The sequence below is a fragment of the Gordionus sp. m RMFG-2023 genome, chromosome 3 (genome assembly GCF_954871325.1).
Source record: "Gordionus sp. m RMFG-2023 chromosome 3, tfGorSpeb1-WG-v2, whole genome shotgun sequence".
NCBI lineage: Eukaryota > Metazoa > Nematomorpha > Gordioida > Chordodea > Parachordodidae > Gordionus > Gordionus sp. m RMFG-2023.
The window spans coordinates 32642780-32661354 of NC_088777.1; the positions used below are offsets into that span (position 1 = coordinate 32642780).

An 18575-nucleotide genomic window follows, 5' to 3' on the forward strand; every position below is an offset into this window, starting at 1 on the left:
ACCTATCACTCTCAATTAATTACATATTATTTTTTTAAAGATTTGAACATATATATAAGGATCAATATGTTCTTTCTGCAATTATACCCCAGAATTCAAACTTCAATGACCATGGATAAAACTTCCACAGAACGAACCTATTAAAAATAAACTTATAGCGTTATTGAAAAAAATGCTTTGAAAACTTTAGAGAACTGTTAATTTATAGATATCCTTTTTTTGTCGAGAGTAAAGAGTGGAATGGAGGAGGATAACTTATCTCAATTTTTTGCAAATAACAAAACAATATGTTTTATTTAATTCTCCACGTTAAAAGAGCTGTTTATTAGGTATAATACCGCAACCCCCTCATCTGCCCCTGTAGAGCGTTTTTAGTATAGCTAATGCTGTATTAACTGCCAAGTGTTCCTGTCTATCAGATAAATATTTTGAAAACAATTGTTATTAAAATTTAATAAAAAAATTTTTTCATAAATAAAAATATCATTTTATACTCTATATTATATTATACTTTATTTATAATTATATTATCAAAATAAAACTATATTATTTTTTAACATGGCTAAAATATATTGTATTAAGGAATATAAGTTTATATATATTAAATTAAATTTTAAAAAAATTTATCATAAAATTTTGAGCGGTTTTATGAACTTGAACGTGAACGCGTTCCTTTTGTTTGAACATAAACTTGAACGTGAACGCGTTCGATTTTTGTCAATGAACGTTGAATGCGTTCGATTTTTAAAAAAATGTTTACAGCACTATTATTTATACATGCATGAATGACGTTTAATTTTTATTGTTTGTTTATATATAATTACAATTTTTTTATTTTTTTTTCCGGTCATGGGTTACTTTATAATTTGAATATTTACTGATATTTTTATTTTGCGCGAAAACATTTTGATCAAAAGAAAGTCCCCAAATTTAAAAAAATATTTAAATGGATGGTAAGAAAATGAGATTAAAAGCTTTATTAATTTAGAATGTATAAGATAAGTATAAGATTTAATTTAAGATTAGAAAATGAGATTTATTTTTTTACTTTACATTCATCCGAGCCCCCGGTGTAATTTAGGTGGGTCTGAACCACAGGTCTGAACCCCTTGGCAAAGTGTATGCGTTATTTGATCCTCCTGAATCTATAAACCGTATACCAGTAGAATAAACCGTTCGTGGGTTATGAGAAAAATAGAAAAGTTTTGGCATTTTGCCAAAATTTAAAATTGAATCATTTTTTAGTTAAAGCCAATATTTAGTGCCTTAATTGATCCTCCGTATTCTTTAAATGAAATGTCAAAAAAGTTATAGGAAAGTGTGTTACCAACAATAAATATTTCAAGGTCAAATTTAGACCTGACAAATTATGGATGCATTAAAGATAAAACTCAGGCGCGTACGCAGGAATTTGGTCTGGGGGGGGGATAATAAATTTTTTAAGAAATATTATTGTTTTTTAAAAATATCAAGCATAAATTTATTAGGACTGATAACTATTTCTAATACACAATTTTAAATTAATGTGAATTATAAAAAAATTATATGTAAAGAATCACTTAAATGACCCAAAATAGAAATTTGAATTTTTTGAGCTTTAAAATTTATATATAAAGTATAAAAAATTTAAATGTTAGAAATATAAATTAACACACAAAAAGCTTAGGGAATAAATTGTATTTTGTATGTTATATATTTACAATGTAAAATCCAATCTTCGTTGGGATTGAGCTATTTTTTCAATTATCTCATCCTTGCTTGTGGTCAAATGCCTATGAATATTCAAAAGATCCAAACCTTACAATCTACTTTAAAAGTTGTACTTCTTGGTATGTTTTTCAGAAACCTGCAGGCCCGACCCCCGGGCCGGACCGTATTGCCAGGTCCGAAATTTTTAAAAAAAACACCAGGGCTGAGCCTGAATTTTTTAAAAAAAACATCTAGGCCGGGCCTGAAAATTTTTTTTAAAAAAATATCCGGGCCGGACTGTATATTTTAAAACAGCCTATATTTGAAATCGTTATTATTAGCTATAAAAATCAAAAATAAATATAATTTATTTTTAAAAAATCCGGGTCGGGCCTGAAAATTTTATTTTAAAAAAGGCCGGGCCGGGCCTGAAAATTGAGCTTAGCCGTAAAAATCTTTAAAAAAATCCGGGTCGTGCCCTGCAAATGGTACATCTGCAGGGCTCTGTTATTCTTCTTAAAAAAGAGAATGTTCTCTCATTAGTCTACTATTGGGAAGAGTTGCTAATATATATAAACCCTTTTAATACATTGGGAATATAATCTAAAATGTGTTTGAAATAATGCAGAGCATCCATAGCATTTTTTGGGACTGTATCAACCATAGTTAATCTTATAAAAATAGTTATTCAGCTAATAAGGCATCATAAGATACTTTAACATCTCCATGATAAAAATCCAACAAATATATTTTTTTCTATCACCATCTGAAAAAGGTTGGGAAGGCTTTTATGAAAATAATATTTGCAGATTGGTAAGTGCTGCATAATGAATTAAAAACCATTCATTTATTTGGTTTATAAATGTATTTGTATCTAAGATATACTCTTCTACTGATCCTATATTAATGTTTTAACTATGAGCTTCCCTTGCTACAAGTAGAGTGAGACAAATATTAACACGTATAGCTCTGCTTTTGACTTAACAATAACATATAAAATATGATTTTTCATAAACATTAGCCCTAATTTCCTTGAATTCTAATAAAATGCTCTCCGCTATTCTCATCTTCTTAATCAAGTCATCATGTTTTTGAAAAGTAATACATAAAATAGTTGTACATTCTAATGAGAAAAAAATTTTGGAATAAGCATTGAATCCAATAATTTTCTTGCTTCTAAGGAAAAATTTCTTTCAGGCCATTGTGATATGTCAGTAGTAGCAAATAATCGGCTCTTCTAACTCCATAAAAGCTGTTACTGCTTGATGGCGGTAACTCTATCTCGTAGGACTAGGTTGCAATTTCTTTCTCCCTGTTGGACAATTTCAGAATAATTATTATTTGACTAGAAATTTAAAATGGTAGATAAATATTACGCTACTAAAAATTTGAAAATAATAAGATAATATTATGCGGGAGAACTTGAAATCGAAATTAATTGATAAACTTATGATGAATGTGATAATAAATGTAATTAAATATATATTTAATATGAGATAGGAATTAATATTAACAAATATAAATTAATATAGTACTGTGTAAATTTAATTCAAAACATTTCCATATTTATTAATTTATTTGAAAATAAAATTATTTGACTTGTAAATGTTAAAATAACATATTTATATATTCTTATCAATTTTTTACATAAAATTTTTCTTTACAAACGAATTAAAAAATATTGAAATGTTTTAAATTAAATCTGCACAACACTCTAAACAAAAATATTTTTGAAAAATATATCCGGCATCTGCATTTATTTTTTGGCTTGGGGGGGGGGGGATTTGTTCCCCTGCCCCCCCCCGCTGCGTACGCCAATGATGAAACTTATATCAATTTTTATGTTCCGTTGATATAAAAAAAAAGAAATCACACTTGAGAATTATATTTTCGTCCATCAAATGGAGTTGAACTTTATTTTTATAAATAACTTTTTTAGTCGTTATGATAATTTCTAGAGAAGAGTTTGGGTATAATTGTTCGTATCTATCTAGGATAACATAATATTATGATAAGCAGAGGATGGGAAATCCTATGAGGTTCGGAAATAGGGATTTCGATCTGCAGTATGCATATAGAAATTTACATTGTAACTCTACCTACCGAGAAGGGTTTCGGCTTCACTGAGTTAAACCCTTCTCGGTAGATAGAGTTACAGTGTCAATTGTCTTTTCTTATCTGCTTTGTCTACTGAATTATTTAATGCCTACAAATAGTCTTTTCATTAAGATCTTCAACCGTTATTAAAATAAGCGCTTGCAGTCAGTAATTTGAATACGGATATAACTTGGTTACGGTTAGTGATACCGATATCCGGTTTGGAGATTATTAACGTGCATATTGAATACTAAATAATTGCCAAGTTTCAAAACATAATCTTTTTTATTTTAGGTTTTAGCAAAGTGCTATCATTTATTATTTTGCTCATAACTCATAAACGGTTCATTCCGCTGGTATACGGTCTAAAGATTCTGGAGGATCAAATAACATACTACACTTTGGCATGATTTTCGATAATTGATCCTCACTTTCTAAAAATAATTCTGTTAACTTCACGTTTTGAAAAAATGGTTATAACTCGGTTACGGTTAGTGATACGATATCTGTTTGGCTTTGGATATTGTTAATGCACATATTGAAAACTAAATAATTGACAAGTTTCAAAACATAATCTTTTTTATTTTAAGTGTTGGCAAAGTGCCAATATTTTTTATTTTGCTCATAACCAGGGATGTGAACCCTTCGACAAAAAAAAAGGGTCCAGGCCCAGGTTTAGGAATAAAATTTGAAAGGACCCGGGTCCAGGGTTCGGGTTCAGGGAACATAAAAATAATGATTCAAAATATGATTTTTTTTTATTCATTTATTATTATACTTCTGTACATATTCATAATTTTCAAATGAAATAATTTATATTTTAAATGTTTTATTCTCGCACAATCATAATATCTTCTAAAATATCATCCTTGAGATTTCCACGTAAAGTAGACAATATATATTTCAAAGATGAAAATTCACGTTCTACCCTTACCTAAAATAGATAGTTATCTTTATAAAATTATTGTACTTGTGTCGCCTGTACAGCCATTAAGATTCTAGATAGGATATATAATTCTGGATATATTAAAGAATTTTCTTTCCAGAATTTTAAAATATTTATATCCTTATTTATTCTCTTAACTTCTGAGAACTTTACTATTAAAGATGCAATAGGCATTTTTCGATCCTCCTTTCTATCTGATGATAATTTGATTTTTTTTTCTCTATCTAAAAGTAAAATTTCAAGATCATCAATGTTGCTATCATTATTATTATTATCACTACAACCAATAGTATTGTCGTAGCCTTCAATATATTGTAAATAAAGGAGTTTTACTTATGCCTAAAAATCCTTAAGATGGTCTTTAGCCATTTGTTTTTGCTAAATACTCAATAAGACTTGATATCGAGGGTCTAATAGAAGCGTATACAAAACTATTTTGCAAATATTGTTGCTCTCGAATTTTCATGTTTTCTAATATTTCGTATAAAAAGGACTGTAAATTTTTCTAAATCTAATTGGCATCTAATCCATATGCCTTAACTCAAATAAACATAATTGTTCTGATTGTAATCTTAACAGTGACGAAGCGTCCATAAAAGCAAGGGAAGCATTGCTTCCCTTGAAATTTTTCTTACAAAATTTTTAAATAAACTTAATATAATCTTTTACTATGCTAAATAAACTAAACTGACTTCGTAAAAAAATTAATATAATTTTTATAACATTTATAATTTTTATTACGTTAAAAAATTAATATTATTTTTAGTATATTAAGAAATACTATTATTTTTACTACGTTAAAAATGTTACTATTATTTTTACTACGTTAAAAAATTTACTATTATTTTTACTACGTAATAAAAATATACATGAGGGAAGCAAATTTGGTTTGGGTCCGCTCTATCTACTCTTAAAAATATCAAAAAGGCAAATAAGCTAAAATGGCTGTCAAAATGGCCCCTATAGGTTTGAAGCGAGAGATTTAAAAAAATATTAAAAATTTAACTTTTACAGATTAGATAGTTTTTCCTATTTAAGTAATTATCGTAATTTATTAATTATCATTTGTAGATTACATGTTTTTCATTTTAAAATAATCGATTTTTTAATATAATTTATTAATTATAGATTACGTTTTTTTCATTTTAAAATAATCGACTTTTTAATATTATTTATTAATTATCATTTGTAGATTACATGTTTTTCATTTTAAAATAATCGATTTTTTAATATTATTTTTTAATTATTAATTATAGAACGCGTTGTTTTTTTTAAAATAATCGATTTTTTAATATTATTTTTTAATTATTAATTATAGAACGCGTTGTTTTTTTTAAAAATAATCGATTTCAATATTATTATTTTTTAATTATTAATTATAGATCACGCGTTGTTTTTTTTAAATAATCGATTTCAATATTATTATTTTTTAATTATTAATTATAGATCACGCGTTGTTTTTTTTAAAATAATCGATTTCAATATTATTATTTTTTAATTATTAATTATAGATCACGCGTTGTTTTTTTTAAAATAATCGATTTTTTAATATTATTTTTTTGATTAAAAAATATAATATTGTTTTATTATTATTATTATTATTATTGTTTTTTTTAAAAGTTGTTAAAAAAGAAAAAAATTTTTTTTATCATTATATTTCTTTGGATTGAAATTTAAAGAAATTAAAAAGTAAAAAAAAATATAGTCATCAAGAATTATCTATATTATAATTTTCCGATGTCCTCACTACGTCATCGTGACGTCATGTCATCGCTACGTCATGTCATCGCTACGTCATGTCATCGCTACGTCATGTCATCGCTACGTCATGTCATCGCTACGTCATGTCATCGCTACGTCATGTCATCGCTACGTCATGTCATCGCTACGTCATGTCATCGGTACGTATTTATTTTTATTTTATTTATTTTATTCAACAGATGATTAGAATTGATGATGTACACATACCTAACATGGATGAAAAACAATATTCCCTCAAATTTGTAAATATGAATGAAATATTTCACTTAATATTTTCTTTATTTTTTAGATTACCTTATCAATTTTCATCTCATATTATCAATTACACATTAATGAAATCTTTTTATACTCATATTTTTCTTTCATAACCAATAATTAAGAAGATAACCAAGTATATTCAAATATTTAAATATTCTTATCCTAACCTATTTATACTTAATAACATTACATTCATCATATTATTTTTTAACTTTTAGAATATCATAATAGGCTTGATAAGTCCCCCAAAAAATTTTTCCTGATGATAGCCAAACCTTATCAATTCCTTTAATTTAATTTTTATAATATAATATTTTATACCTTCTTTTTTCCCCCTTTTTTTAATCATATTTTTTAATTACCTTACAATTAATTAACCTTAATCTTAATAACATTACATTCATCATGTTATTTTTTAACTTTTAAAATATCATAATAGGCTTGATAAAATTTTTTTTTGATGATAGCCCTCCAACTACTAGAAATATGCATCTAATATTGACCCATATACCGGTTTTACATTATTTTAATGTATGTTTATTTTCAACAATAGTTTATTTATATTTTTGCCTGATTTCTTTATTTGTCTAGGCCAACCCTAATCCCTCACATTGATACAAAACATGATTCTATTATTAAAGATAAGCAAAGAAAATAATGACGATTAAACAAACGCCTTACCCGTTCTAGAGTTATTGGTACACAAAATAATAAAGAACTAGGCTTGAAATGAACTCATCTGGAGGTTTATTTTTTTATTTTTATCTTATGTTTTATATCTATGTTTATTTTATTTTCACCCATTTCTCCAAATGATATTTCTATCACCACTGCCACAATCCCTATGCCACCTCCGCCTATTTTTTAACAAATATCTATATTATAATTTTCCGATGTCCTCACTACGTCATCGTGACGTCATGTCATCGGTACGTATTTATTTTTATTTATTTTTATTTATTTTATTTGTTTATTTAATTTTTTTATTTGTTTATTTAATTTCACATTAATGAAATCTTTTTATACTCATATTTTTCTTTCATAACCAATAATTAAGAAGATAACCAAGTATATTCAAATATTTAAATATTCTTATCCTAACCTATTTATACTTAATAACATTACATTCATCATATTATTTTTTAACTTTTAGTATATCATAATAGGCCTGCATACCTAACATGGATGAAAAACAATATAAGAAGATAACCAAGTATATTCAAATATTCTTATCCTTATACTTAATAACATTACATTCATCATATTATTTTTTAACTTTTAGAATATCATAATAAGCTTGATAAGTCCCCCAAAAATACACATTAATGAAACCTTTTTATACTCATATTTTTCTTTCATAACCATTAATTAAGAAGATAACCAAGTATATTCAAATATTTAAATATTCTTATCCTAACCTATTTATACTTAATAACATTACATTCATCATATTATTTTTTAACTTTTAGAATATCATAATTGGCTTGATAAATCCCCCAAAAATACACATTAATGAAATCTTTTAATACTCATATTTTGCTTTCATAACCAATAATTAAGAAGAAGATAACCAAGTATACCTAAAAAAATATATTATTCGTCGAATAATTTTTTATCTATTATTCGATCGAATTATTCGAGATTATTCGACTAAAATAAAAATAATCATATATAAATCATATATTATTATTAGGAATTATTTGAAATTATTTCAATTTAATAAAATCTCCTAGTTTTACTGAAAATACAAAGTGTAGAAAAAAATTAAAGAAAAAGTAAGATTTTTTTTTGTTGAATAAGAAAAATAGTTGGAGTCTATTTAAAGTGTTGATCGATAAAAAAGGGGCGTTGAATTAAACAGCCAAATTAAGTGTTGAACGGTTTTAAAAGTGAGAAATACCAAGTGTTGATCGTTTTGAAAGGTTAGAAATATCACATTGGTGCCGTGACCAAAGCCCAAGTGTTGTGAATTATTGAATAAATTTTAAAGAGTTGAATTTGAACAGAATATACAAGTGAACCCAAGTGTTGTAAATTATTGAATAAATTTTAAAGAGTTGAATTTGAACAGAATATACAAGTAAACCCAAGTGTTGTAAATTATTGAATAAATTTTAAAGAGTTGAATTTGAACAGATGTTGAGAAATTATATTGTAATTTTATTAAAGGTTGTTATATTGTAATAACAGGTTGTAATAATAAATTGGCATAAAACAGAGTTGTTTTACAAGGAAATTGTTGATAAATTGATATTAAATAAAATTAGAGGAGAGATTCGAAACGAATTTAGCGTAGAAAAAATTTTGAGTTGAATATATGTATAAGTGTATAATTGGAGTATTTACGTTATTAATACTGTCTTCAAGTTATTAAAATATTTATTTTAAAGGTGATTGTTAATTTTTTGTGAGATGAAAAGTTTTAAATTTATAAAATACTGGGAGGTGCAATATAATATTATTGGAGCGTTGCTAGTATTAGGTATATGGATGTGTAGTTTAATCCTAGGAAGGAGAACTAGGCGCAATCGAAGTGTTAGGATCAAGGGGCAGACTTTGACGATAGAAGGAAATAATGGAGAGGAGGATGTAATGGGAAAGGTAACTTGGTTACCAGGTAAGGAATTAATAAATGGTTGGACTGATAGTGAGATATTAGGTTTATCAGAAAATAATTTAATAAATAGACGTGCTGATGGGGACAGCGTCTACATGGCCGGGGGAGGGGGGGTAGGAGACAAATGCCTCCAAAATATATTAGCATTTTTGGGGGTAGGTATCAATTTTAAGGGGTTGATATTAATTTTTTGGGGGTAGGCATTATTTTTTTGGGGGTAGGTATTGATTTTTGGTGGGTAATTTTTGATTTGAATTATAATCTTTTTTTAATCCATTAATTGATACGATTATGTTGGTTATCGTTTGATTTTCTGAAAAATGTCAATTAAAGTAAAGATATTTGTCAATTAATAAATAATATAAATTTTCTTTGTCAACGATTTTCATTTAGCATTTTATCAAGTTAATATTTACACATTTCCTATTTGGTACTTTTCTTAGAGGTTAATATATTTATATTATGTTTTTTATTAAATTTATAGATTTTAGCAGGATAAATTTTAGGTAATTTTTTGAGTCATGCATAAAAACATATATCAGCAAGCAAAGAATAATAAAAAACATAATATGTAAAAAATTATATTATAATAATTATTTCTTTCTAGATGCCAAGTAACAAAACCATATTTAAAGTTAAGTGCAATATTAAAAATTGCAAAACTTCTAAAATAAGAAGTGACAAGATACATGAACATTATAAACATAAACATCCTCATGTCAAGCCAGCTGATATGAAATTTACAAAGGTAGCCATCAAAAGAGATAATAATAATTGGGTATCTTTAAATTGTGATATTCCATATAATATCACAAATGGAGTTGAAACCCAGTTGCAAAAAAAGACAATAACATCTTACTTCCAAAAAGTAATATTTTTATTTATTATTGTAACTATAAATTTGTGAATTAATAGAAACTGATTTAAAATTTTACCAGAATAATATTAATATTAAAGTAGTCAGGGTATAGAGAAAATAAATTATATATATTATTATTTAATGTTTTTTAACTGTTTATCACACTATTTTTATATCTATATATACTTTATAAAGTTCAATTTAACAATATGTTTAATAAGTTAATAATAATAATTTAAAACCAAAGTATTAAAAAAACTTATTAAGTTAATATAATGTAGTAAAATAAGGTAATGTTAATTTCTAGGAATTTTTAAATTTAAATCTTTTCATCTTTAATTGAATTAAGACTTCAAATTCTTTTACTTTTTTTAAATATAAATCTTATAAAATATGATTTGGAATCAACTATTTTCAAAATGTTATCTGTGTGAGTTTCATCCCCTTTATTTACATTATGTGTTATATTAGGTATGTTTATTATCATTGTTTTATTTAGCTATTAGAATTTCTTTAGATAATATACTTTCATCATGAATTTCACAATTTTATTTATACTTAATATTGTTCTTTATTTTTATAGTCATTATAATATTGTTTTATGATTTCTTCATGTGATCGCAGTTTTATATTAATCTGCATCTATCATGCCTATGAATCTTTCAAGTATATTTTAAAAATGTTTTTACATGATCTAACAAAGTCATATTGATGTTTATGATTATTGCGTTCAAAATATGTGAATTCCCTTTGTATTCTACATTCACTTGTGCTTTACCTATTACTTGTATCATCTTTCCATTGTAACCTGATAACTTTATGTTGGACTTCATAATATTTTTAATACCTGTTTTCTCAATCATGTATTCATGTAGAATTAAAACATTTATTAAAAACTTAATTATAATGTAGTTAAAAAAAAATTATCATTTGCCTAAAAATTTATTAAAAATATAGTTATCATAAGGAAAGAAATTAAACTCCTCTTTATTTATAGAAAATCTCAGTTATTGAAGATTCACAAATTGTATTATCTCCTCATCCAATCCCCAGTTCCAGTGAGGTGTTTACTTTGTATGATGAGGTATTTAATTTAAATACGAATTATATGATAACTTTTGAAAGAAATAAATTATGATTATGAGGTTAATTAAATATTTCCAACCTTTATTAAAAACTTAATTATAATGTAGTTAAGAATAAAATGACCATTTGACTAAAATTTTATTAAAAATATAGTTTTTCATAAGTAAACAAATTATACTCTTTATAGCAAATCTCCAATATTGAAGATTCACAAATTGTATTATCTTCTCATCCAATCCCCAGTTCCAGTGAGGCGCTTACTTTGCATGATGAGGTATTTAATTTAAATACGAATTATATGATAACTTTTGAAGAAAATAAATTAGGACATTTAAATATTTCCAACATTTATTGATTAACTTAATTATAATGTAGCTAAGAATAAAATGACCATTTGGCTGAAATTATATTAAAAATAGATTTTCATAAGTAAACAAATTATACTCTTTATTTATTACAAATCTCCAATATTGAAGATTCACAAATTGTATTATCTCCTCATCCAATCCCCGGTTCTAGTGAGGCACTTACTTTGCATGAGGCATTATATTTAAATAAAATTTATATAATGACTTTTGAAGGGAATAAATTATGAGGATATTCAAAGTCCAAGTCTTATTCAGCTATACAAAAAAAAGGAACCAAATGACCCTTTTCACTTTATATTATTTAGGATGACAAATATTTTGATAAATTTCATAATTGCTGTAGGCCCTTGTCAGCCATGTACAAATAAATTTCAATATCCTGTTACTAACAAGAGGTTTTAAATAATATTTATTTTCATTAATTTTTACCCATCCATTATTTCTATACCAATATATTTTTTTTAACTTTTTAAACAGGAGCATGAATATAACCTATTATAGAAAGGTTAATATAGATGGTTCCCTCAACCCCAGAAATTGGCTATCTTATAGCACTACTTTAGACAAAGTCTTTTGTCTATATTGTATTATGTTTGGTGGCCCTAAGTCCAATACTTTTTGGACTCAACATGGGGTAAATAATTGGAAAAACATAAAGCGTGACTTAGAGAGACACGAAACATCTTCTCTTCATAAAGATTGTGAATATGCAAACATGACTTGGCTTGCAAATAAACGCATTCAAGATCATTTGCTATCAAATAAGCTTGATATAATCATGGAAAATCGTAATATAGTTCATAATATTATCAATGCCATTATGTACCTTATAAAATGTAATATAGCCTTTTGGGGTTCTAATTCGAATGAAGGTAATTTTATGTGTCTCATAAAATTAATGGCAAAAACGGTTCCAACTTTACGTGCATACATGGATAACAACGAAAAATTGCGGAGAAAAAAATCAGATAAAATTTCGAGACCTTATATAAATTTACTGTCATATGGCCACGTGAAAAAAATAACTGAAATTATTAAGATAAAAATAACAAAAAGCATTATTCAAACAATTAAAGAGAATCGTGCCTATAGCATCATATTAGATGGAACATATGATGTGTCTAAAAAAGAATGCATAGCTTTGCTTGTACGGTATATAGAAGATGATCTGCATCCATATCCTGTAGAAAGGATCATACATGTTTTTACAACATCAGAAACCACTGGGGAAAATATAAAGAAACATGTTTTTTCTAAGTTTAATGATCTTGGTCTTCCTCTTGATTATTTGGTTGGACAAAGTATGGATGGTGCAGGGAATATGAGAGGAGTATACAAAGGAATGCAGGCTTTAATATTGAAAGAGGCTCCAAAAGCCATCTATATTTGGTGCCATGCACATCGGCTAAATTTAGTAGTTGCTCATGTTTGTGGATGCAAAATTGAAATGAAAAAGGCAATGGGAATATTAGATGAGTTATATAATTTTATGAATGGAGTTAGACGTCAAGGTGTGTTTGTTAAATATCAAATGAGAAAGTCCAAGAAATCTCTTAAAAGAATTAAAAACACAACAAGGTAAATAAAATATTTTTAATGAAACTTGAAACTTATATATTTTCAGAAATTGGTCATCATCCTACAAATCTGTAGAAATCTTTTTAGATGTTTATGAACATATTTTAGCATCATTAGTTGAATTAAAAGATTCTAATGACCCAAGCACCTCTTCCATTGCCGATGGGTTATTATCAAGAATTAAAGATGAAAATTTTATATTAAGTCTTTTTATTTTGAAAGAAATATTGAAATGTACACATGAGGCTTGTATTGAAATGCAGGCAGTTGGTAATGATTTGGCTTTGGTAACCAAATTAATACAACATACAAAAAATAAATTACAAAAACTAAAAGGTTAATATTAGTTACTATTTCTATAAATAATTTTAAAATATAGCTAATGGAGACAATATATTTTTAAAATTACATTCCTTATCTAATAGTTTTTTGAAAAAGAATAATGTAATAACTGATTTGTATAATATGAAATCAATATTCAAATTGGATCAAACAGAATTCAATAATTATGTTGAACAAAAAAAAACAAGTTGAATAAATTAAAAAAATTTTAAATTATTATTTATTATTATAGATATAGAACGGAAATATTTTTCCCTGTTCTAAATGCAATAATTAATCACCTAAATGATCGATTTAATTATGATTGTTTAAATTTTTTATCACAGATATCCATTTTTACTCCCGCTGGAATTATGGATAATGAAAAAATAGAAGGATGGCAAATATCCGAAATTTGTAATACTTATCAATTGGATGTCCAAAACATTGTTGATGAATATAATGATTTTCGCTCTTTATATTTGGAGTCTCAATCAATCATTTTTTGCGAAGATCTTTTAAAAGTTAAAAAGAATGACGCGTTATATATTGATGAAAGTAATTTATTGATATTTTATTTGTAATTGTATATAATTAAAGGTATTGCAAACGATCAAATTACCAAAGAAAATATCAACAGCGAAATCATGACCAAAATAAAAAAATGGATAAAATTTTCTTTTATATTACCATACCGACTTTTAAATCAATTAAATTCTTATTCAAATTTAAATTTATTATATAAATATTTATTAACCCTTCCTACAACTTCCTGTTCAGCCGAAAGAGCCATGAGTAAAGTAAAAATTAACAAAACTCGAATGCGGAATAAAATTTCGGACCCATTTTTGGAAAATTTACTGTTAATATCCAGCGAAATTGATGTTTTTGAAAAATTTACAATTGATGATATTATAACACAATTTGCTTTAACATCAATAAGGTTATCCAAATTATTAATAAAATAATTAATGTATCTTTTTCACAGCGAATATATAGGCTTTTAAAATAATGTATATTTAATTTAACATTTTATAATTTCAATGCAAAATATACTATAATTCATTTTATTCTAATATTTTATATAATAGCTCTATTTACAATACATGTTTTAATAATTAAAAGGTAATATAGTATGTGGAATCAAGCTAAATATACCTCTTTAAATTTATTCGTCTTATATTTTTTACAATATTTTAGATCTTTTTCATAGAAATATTAATATGTTATCTCATTTAATTCACTTATATATATTTTATGAAAATAAAGTGAATATAACCAAATTATGAAAAGATTGCATTATTTAAATAAAAGTTCATTATCACTTACAAATTTTTAAATTTTTTTCCCTAAATAGGCTTGAAAGATTGTAAATAGAATTATGTTGTAAGGTTATAAATGGTGGCTTAGTATAAGATTTTTTAAATAAAATCACTATACCATCGTAGGTCTGTAAATTTCGCGGCCGAAGGCCGCAGGATTTTTTTTAGGTGGGTATGGGTAGATTTTGGAGGGGTTTGCCTCCATCAAATTTTCTGCCATGTAGACGCTGGATGGGGATGTATATGGAAAATATGGGTATAGAAATCAAGTGTTGAGATCATATGGGGACAGAGAAAATATGTTGAAAAATAAAACGGAGATGAAACCGAGATTTAATTCTCGAGGGAGGGGAGACGTAACTTGTTATAATTGTGGTGGACAAGGGCATATGGTCAGGGATTGTCAGGAAAAAAGGTGTTTTGGGTGCGGGAAACATGGTCATATAGCCCCCTTTTGCCCGCATAAACAAGAAAGATTGAGATGCGCCGGGTGCGGGAGATTTGGTCATAATAAAGAGGATTGTAATGTAGATAAATATAATACAAGGGGTGGTTTCCCACAAAGGGGAATGGATCAACAAAATACTCCCATTGTGCGAACGATAGAAAATAAGAGGAGCGAAGAAATAATTGTATCTAAACATAATGAGGAAGGAAGGGCGTTGAATGTGATGTGTTTTAAATGCCGGAGGGAAGGGCATGTGGCTAGAGATTGTTTAAATTGTTGACTATATGATAGTGGGAGTGATATTATTAAAATGGGGCAAGAGAAAGGGTTGAAAAATATAAAATCCAAGGATATCATTGGAAGAGAGGGAAAAAAAGGGTTGATAAATAAAGAATATAATAGAAATATTGAGGAAATAAAATGCGTAAATATGTTACAAGAGGGAAGGGCGTGTGATATTTGTCCCAGAGTGTTGTTAAATTTTAATGGAAATTTTGTATCAATGTTATATGATACAGGAGCAGCGATCACAGTGACAGGATATGATACATATCAAAGTGTTTGGCCAGATGAAAGAATAAAAAGAGAAGAAATAAAGGTTCGACAATTCGATGGATCAGAGATGACAATAATGGGAAGAGTCGAGATAGAGGTGATGATAGAGAACAGAATAGAAGTGTTGGATTTTTGGATCATTGATAAAAGTTGAAACGGTTTTGGGATGGGAATGGATTATACGCATTGGTCCTTGGTATAGTTTTTGGGGTGTATTTGCGTGGTGTGGTATATTTTTGCCCATTGTAGGTGATGATGAAAATGAAAGTATAATATATTCGGGTAATCAGAGGTTGCCAGGGGTTGAGACTATGTTTAATAGAGGAGAGATAGAAGAAGGGAAGGGAAGGTTTGAAATAAGGGAAAATTTTAGGGGAAAAATAAGGGAAAATTTTAGGGGGGAAATAGGGGAGACTTTTAGGGGAGAAATAATGGGAGACTTTTAAGGGGGAAATAGGGAAGAATTTTAGGGGGGAAATAAGGGAAAATTTTAGGGAGGAAGTAGGGAAGACTTTTAGGGGGGAAATAGGGGAGAATTTTAAAGGGGGAACTTGGGGGAAGGATCGCGAAATGTCATGCCATGGGTTGCAAAAAAGAGAAATTGAGTTGCGAGGAGAAGAGTTAGAAACAGAAAAATAGAAAAATAAAAAGGATATTGAGTTAGGAATGGCTCGAGTGCGGGAAGGAGTTGAGAAATTAGTTAACAGATATCAGGAGATTTTTGACGAAGGGTTGGGATGCTTAAGAGATTACGAAGTAGATATTAAATTAAAGGAAAATTGTGTACCAAAATTTTGTGCGTTGCGAAGAATACCGTTTGAATGGCGAAAGGAGGTGGAAATAGAGTTGAATCAATGGGTGAGAAGGGGCATCGTATGTCCAGTGGAATATAGTGAGTGGGCAACGCCCTTATGCCTGTGAAGAAAGCAAATGGGAAGCTTCGGTTGTGCGCAGATTTCCGGGTAACTTTAAACCCGTGGGTTGTAGAAGTAAAATATCCGTTGCCACGGATTGAGGAGATATTGGCCAATTTAAAGGGAAGTTTATATTTTTCCAAAGTGGATTTTCCCAATGCGTATTTACAACTGCGAGTGAGGCCAGAGGTGGGAAATTTGTAAACAATTACTACTCCGCAAGGGTTGTATGCATTTTGTAGATTGCCGTTTGGACTTAGCGTATCGGCTCCGATTTTGCAGCGGATCATGGCGGCTGTTTTCCAAGGGTTGGAAGGGGTTTACTATTATATGGATGATGTGTTAGTGACGGAAATAACGCCGGAATAACATGAACAGAGGTTGGAGGAGGTGTTTAGGAGAATTCAGGAAAAGAGTTTGCGAGCAAGTGCTGAAAAAAGTGTGTTGGGGGTCACAGAAGTTGTGTATTTGGGACACAGAATTACAGGAAAGGAGGTGAGACCCATAGATAAAAATATGGTTGAAATAACGAATATGTGTAGGCCAAGTAATAAAGTGGAAATACAATCATTTTTGGGGATGGTCAATTATTATCATCGATTTGTGGAGGATTTTGCGCAAATAGCAGCACCATTATACGAATTGTTGAAAAAAGGAGCACGTTTTGAGTGGAAAAACGAACAGGAGGAGGCGTTTGAAGCGTTGAAATGTAAGATTGGAAAGGAACCAGTGCTTGTGTGTTATAACCATGATTTGGAGGTTATGTTGGCAGTGGATGCATCCAATAAAGGGGTTGGTGGAGCCTTATTACATTGTATAGATGGGTTGGAAAGACCGGTGATATTTTTCTCCAGGATCTTTAAATCAGCGGAGACGAGGCACTCGGTTATTGAAAAAGAAGCATTGATAGTAATATTTGTTTGACCAAGTGTAGGGAATATTTAATTGGGCGGAAGTTTGTTATATATACGGATCACAAACCTTTAGTGTATCTTTTTAAGAAAGATAATAAAGAGTTGATGTTATCGCCAAGATTACAGAGATGGTTGTTATTGGTGGGTAGTTTTGACGTTCAAGTCAAATATCGGCTTGGGAGAGAGAATTATTTACCGGATATTTTATCCAGATGTGGAGCAGAGAATTTGTGATGAACGAAAAGGGGATGAGGAAGAGAATGAGCAAGTGATGATTCGAACGGTAGCTGCAATATCCAAGGGAGGACCCGTAACATGGGAAGGGCTGAAAAGTGCTACATTAAAGAATCGAGAGTTGACGCGAATTAAGGCGTATATAGCGGGTAGAAAACCATGGAGAGCTGGGGACAAGAGGTTCAAAAATGTAGAAAAGGAGTTGACTATAGTGGATGAATGTGTGGTGCGAGGAAATCGTGGGGTAGTTCCGAGGAAGTTAAGAGAAGCCGTGTTGAACATGACTCATGCTGGGCATTAAGGGGTAGAACGAATGAAACAATGAGGAAGAGAATATGTGTGGTGGCCTGGAATGAATGAGGAGATTATAAATATAAGCCGGGGTTGCGTGATATGTAACTCCTGGGCCAGTATGCCTCGTAAAGATAAAGAAAGTGTTTGGCTGAAAGCTACTCAGGCGTGGGACAGGGTTCACATCGACTTTTTCGATTTTGAGAACAAGATCTATATACTTGTGGTGGATGCTTATTCAAAGTGGGTAGAATATGAGGAGGTGAGAGGTTTATCGACGCAAGTGGTGATAAAAACATTAAAAAATCTGTGGGCCA

At 28.4% G+C, this 18575-nt stretch overlaps 2 protein-coding genes across 9 annotated transcripts; both read left to right on the top strand.

Annotated features, from left to right (window-relative positions):
- The first annotated feature begins 9728 nt into the window (after positions 1–9728).
- Positions 9729–14575, top strand: LOC135925829 (zinc finger MYM-type protein 1-like). Of its 8 annotated transcripts, XR_010571737.1 has the most exons (12): positions 9729–9813; positions 9853–9874; positions 9976–10236; positions 11225–11311; positions 11501–11587; positions 11987–12076; positions 12159–12469; positions 12527–13259; positions 13306–13595; positions 13639–13788; positions 13834–14138; positions 14181–14575. XR_010571737.1 is itself a non-coding variant. In XM_065461347.1 (9 exons), the coding sequence occupies exons 1-9, from the start codon at positions 10685–10687 to the stop codon at positions 13863–13865; spliced, it is 1794 nt and encodes a 597-aa protein (XP_065317419.1). In that variant the 5' UTR covers positions 10613–10684; the 3' UTR covers positions 13866–14153. The 8 variants fall into 8 exon arrangements, 1 of the variants encoding a protein (XP_065317419.1); XR_010571739.1 differs by lacking the exons at positions 9729–9813; positions 9853–9874 and adding an exon at positions 9922–9939; XR_010571738.1 differs by lacking the exons at positions 9729–9813; positions 9853–9874 and having other exon boundaries at positions 9898–10236.
- A 647-nt stretch (positions 14576–15222) lies between these two features.
- LOC135926900 (DNA-binding protein HEXBP-like) lies at positions 15223–15630 on the top strand. The gene has a single exon (XM_065462834.1). The coding sequence runs from the start codon at positions 15223–15225 to the stop codon at positions 15628–15630; it is 408 nt and encodes a 135-aa protein (XP_065318906.1).
- The last annotated feature ends 2945 nt before the right edge of the window (positions 15631–18575 follow it).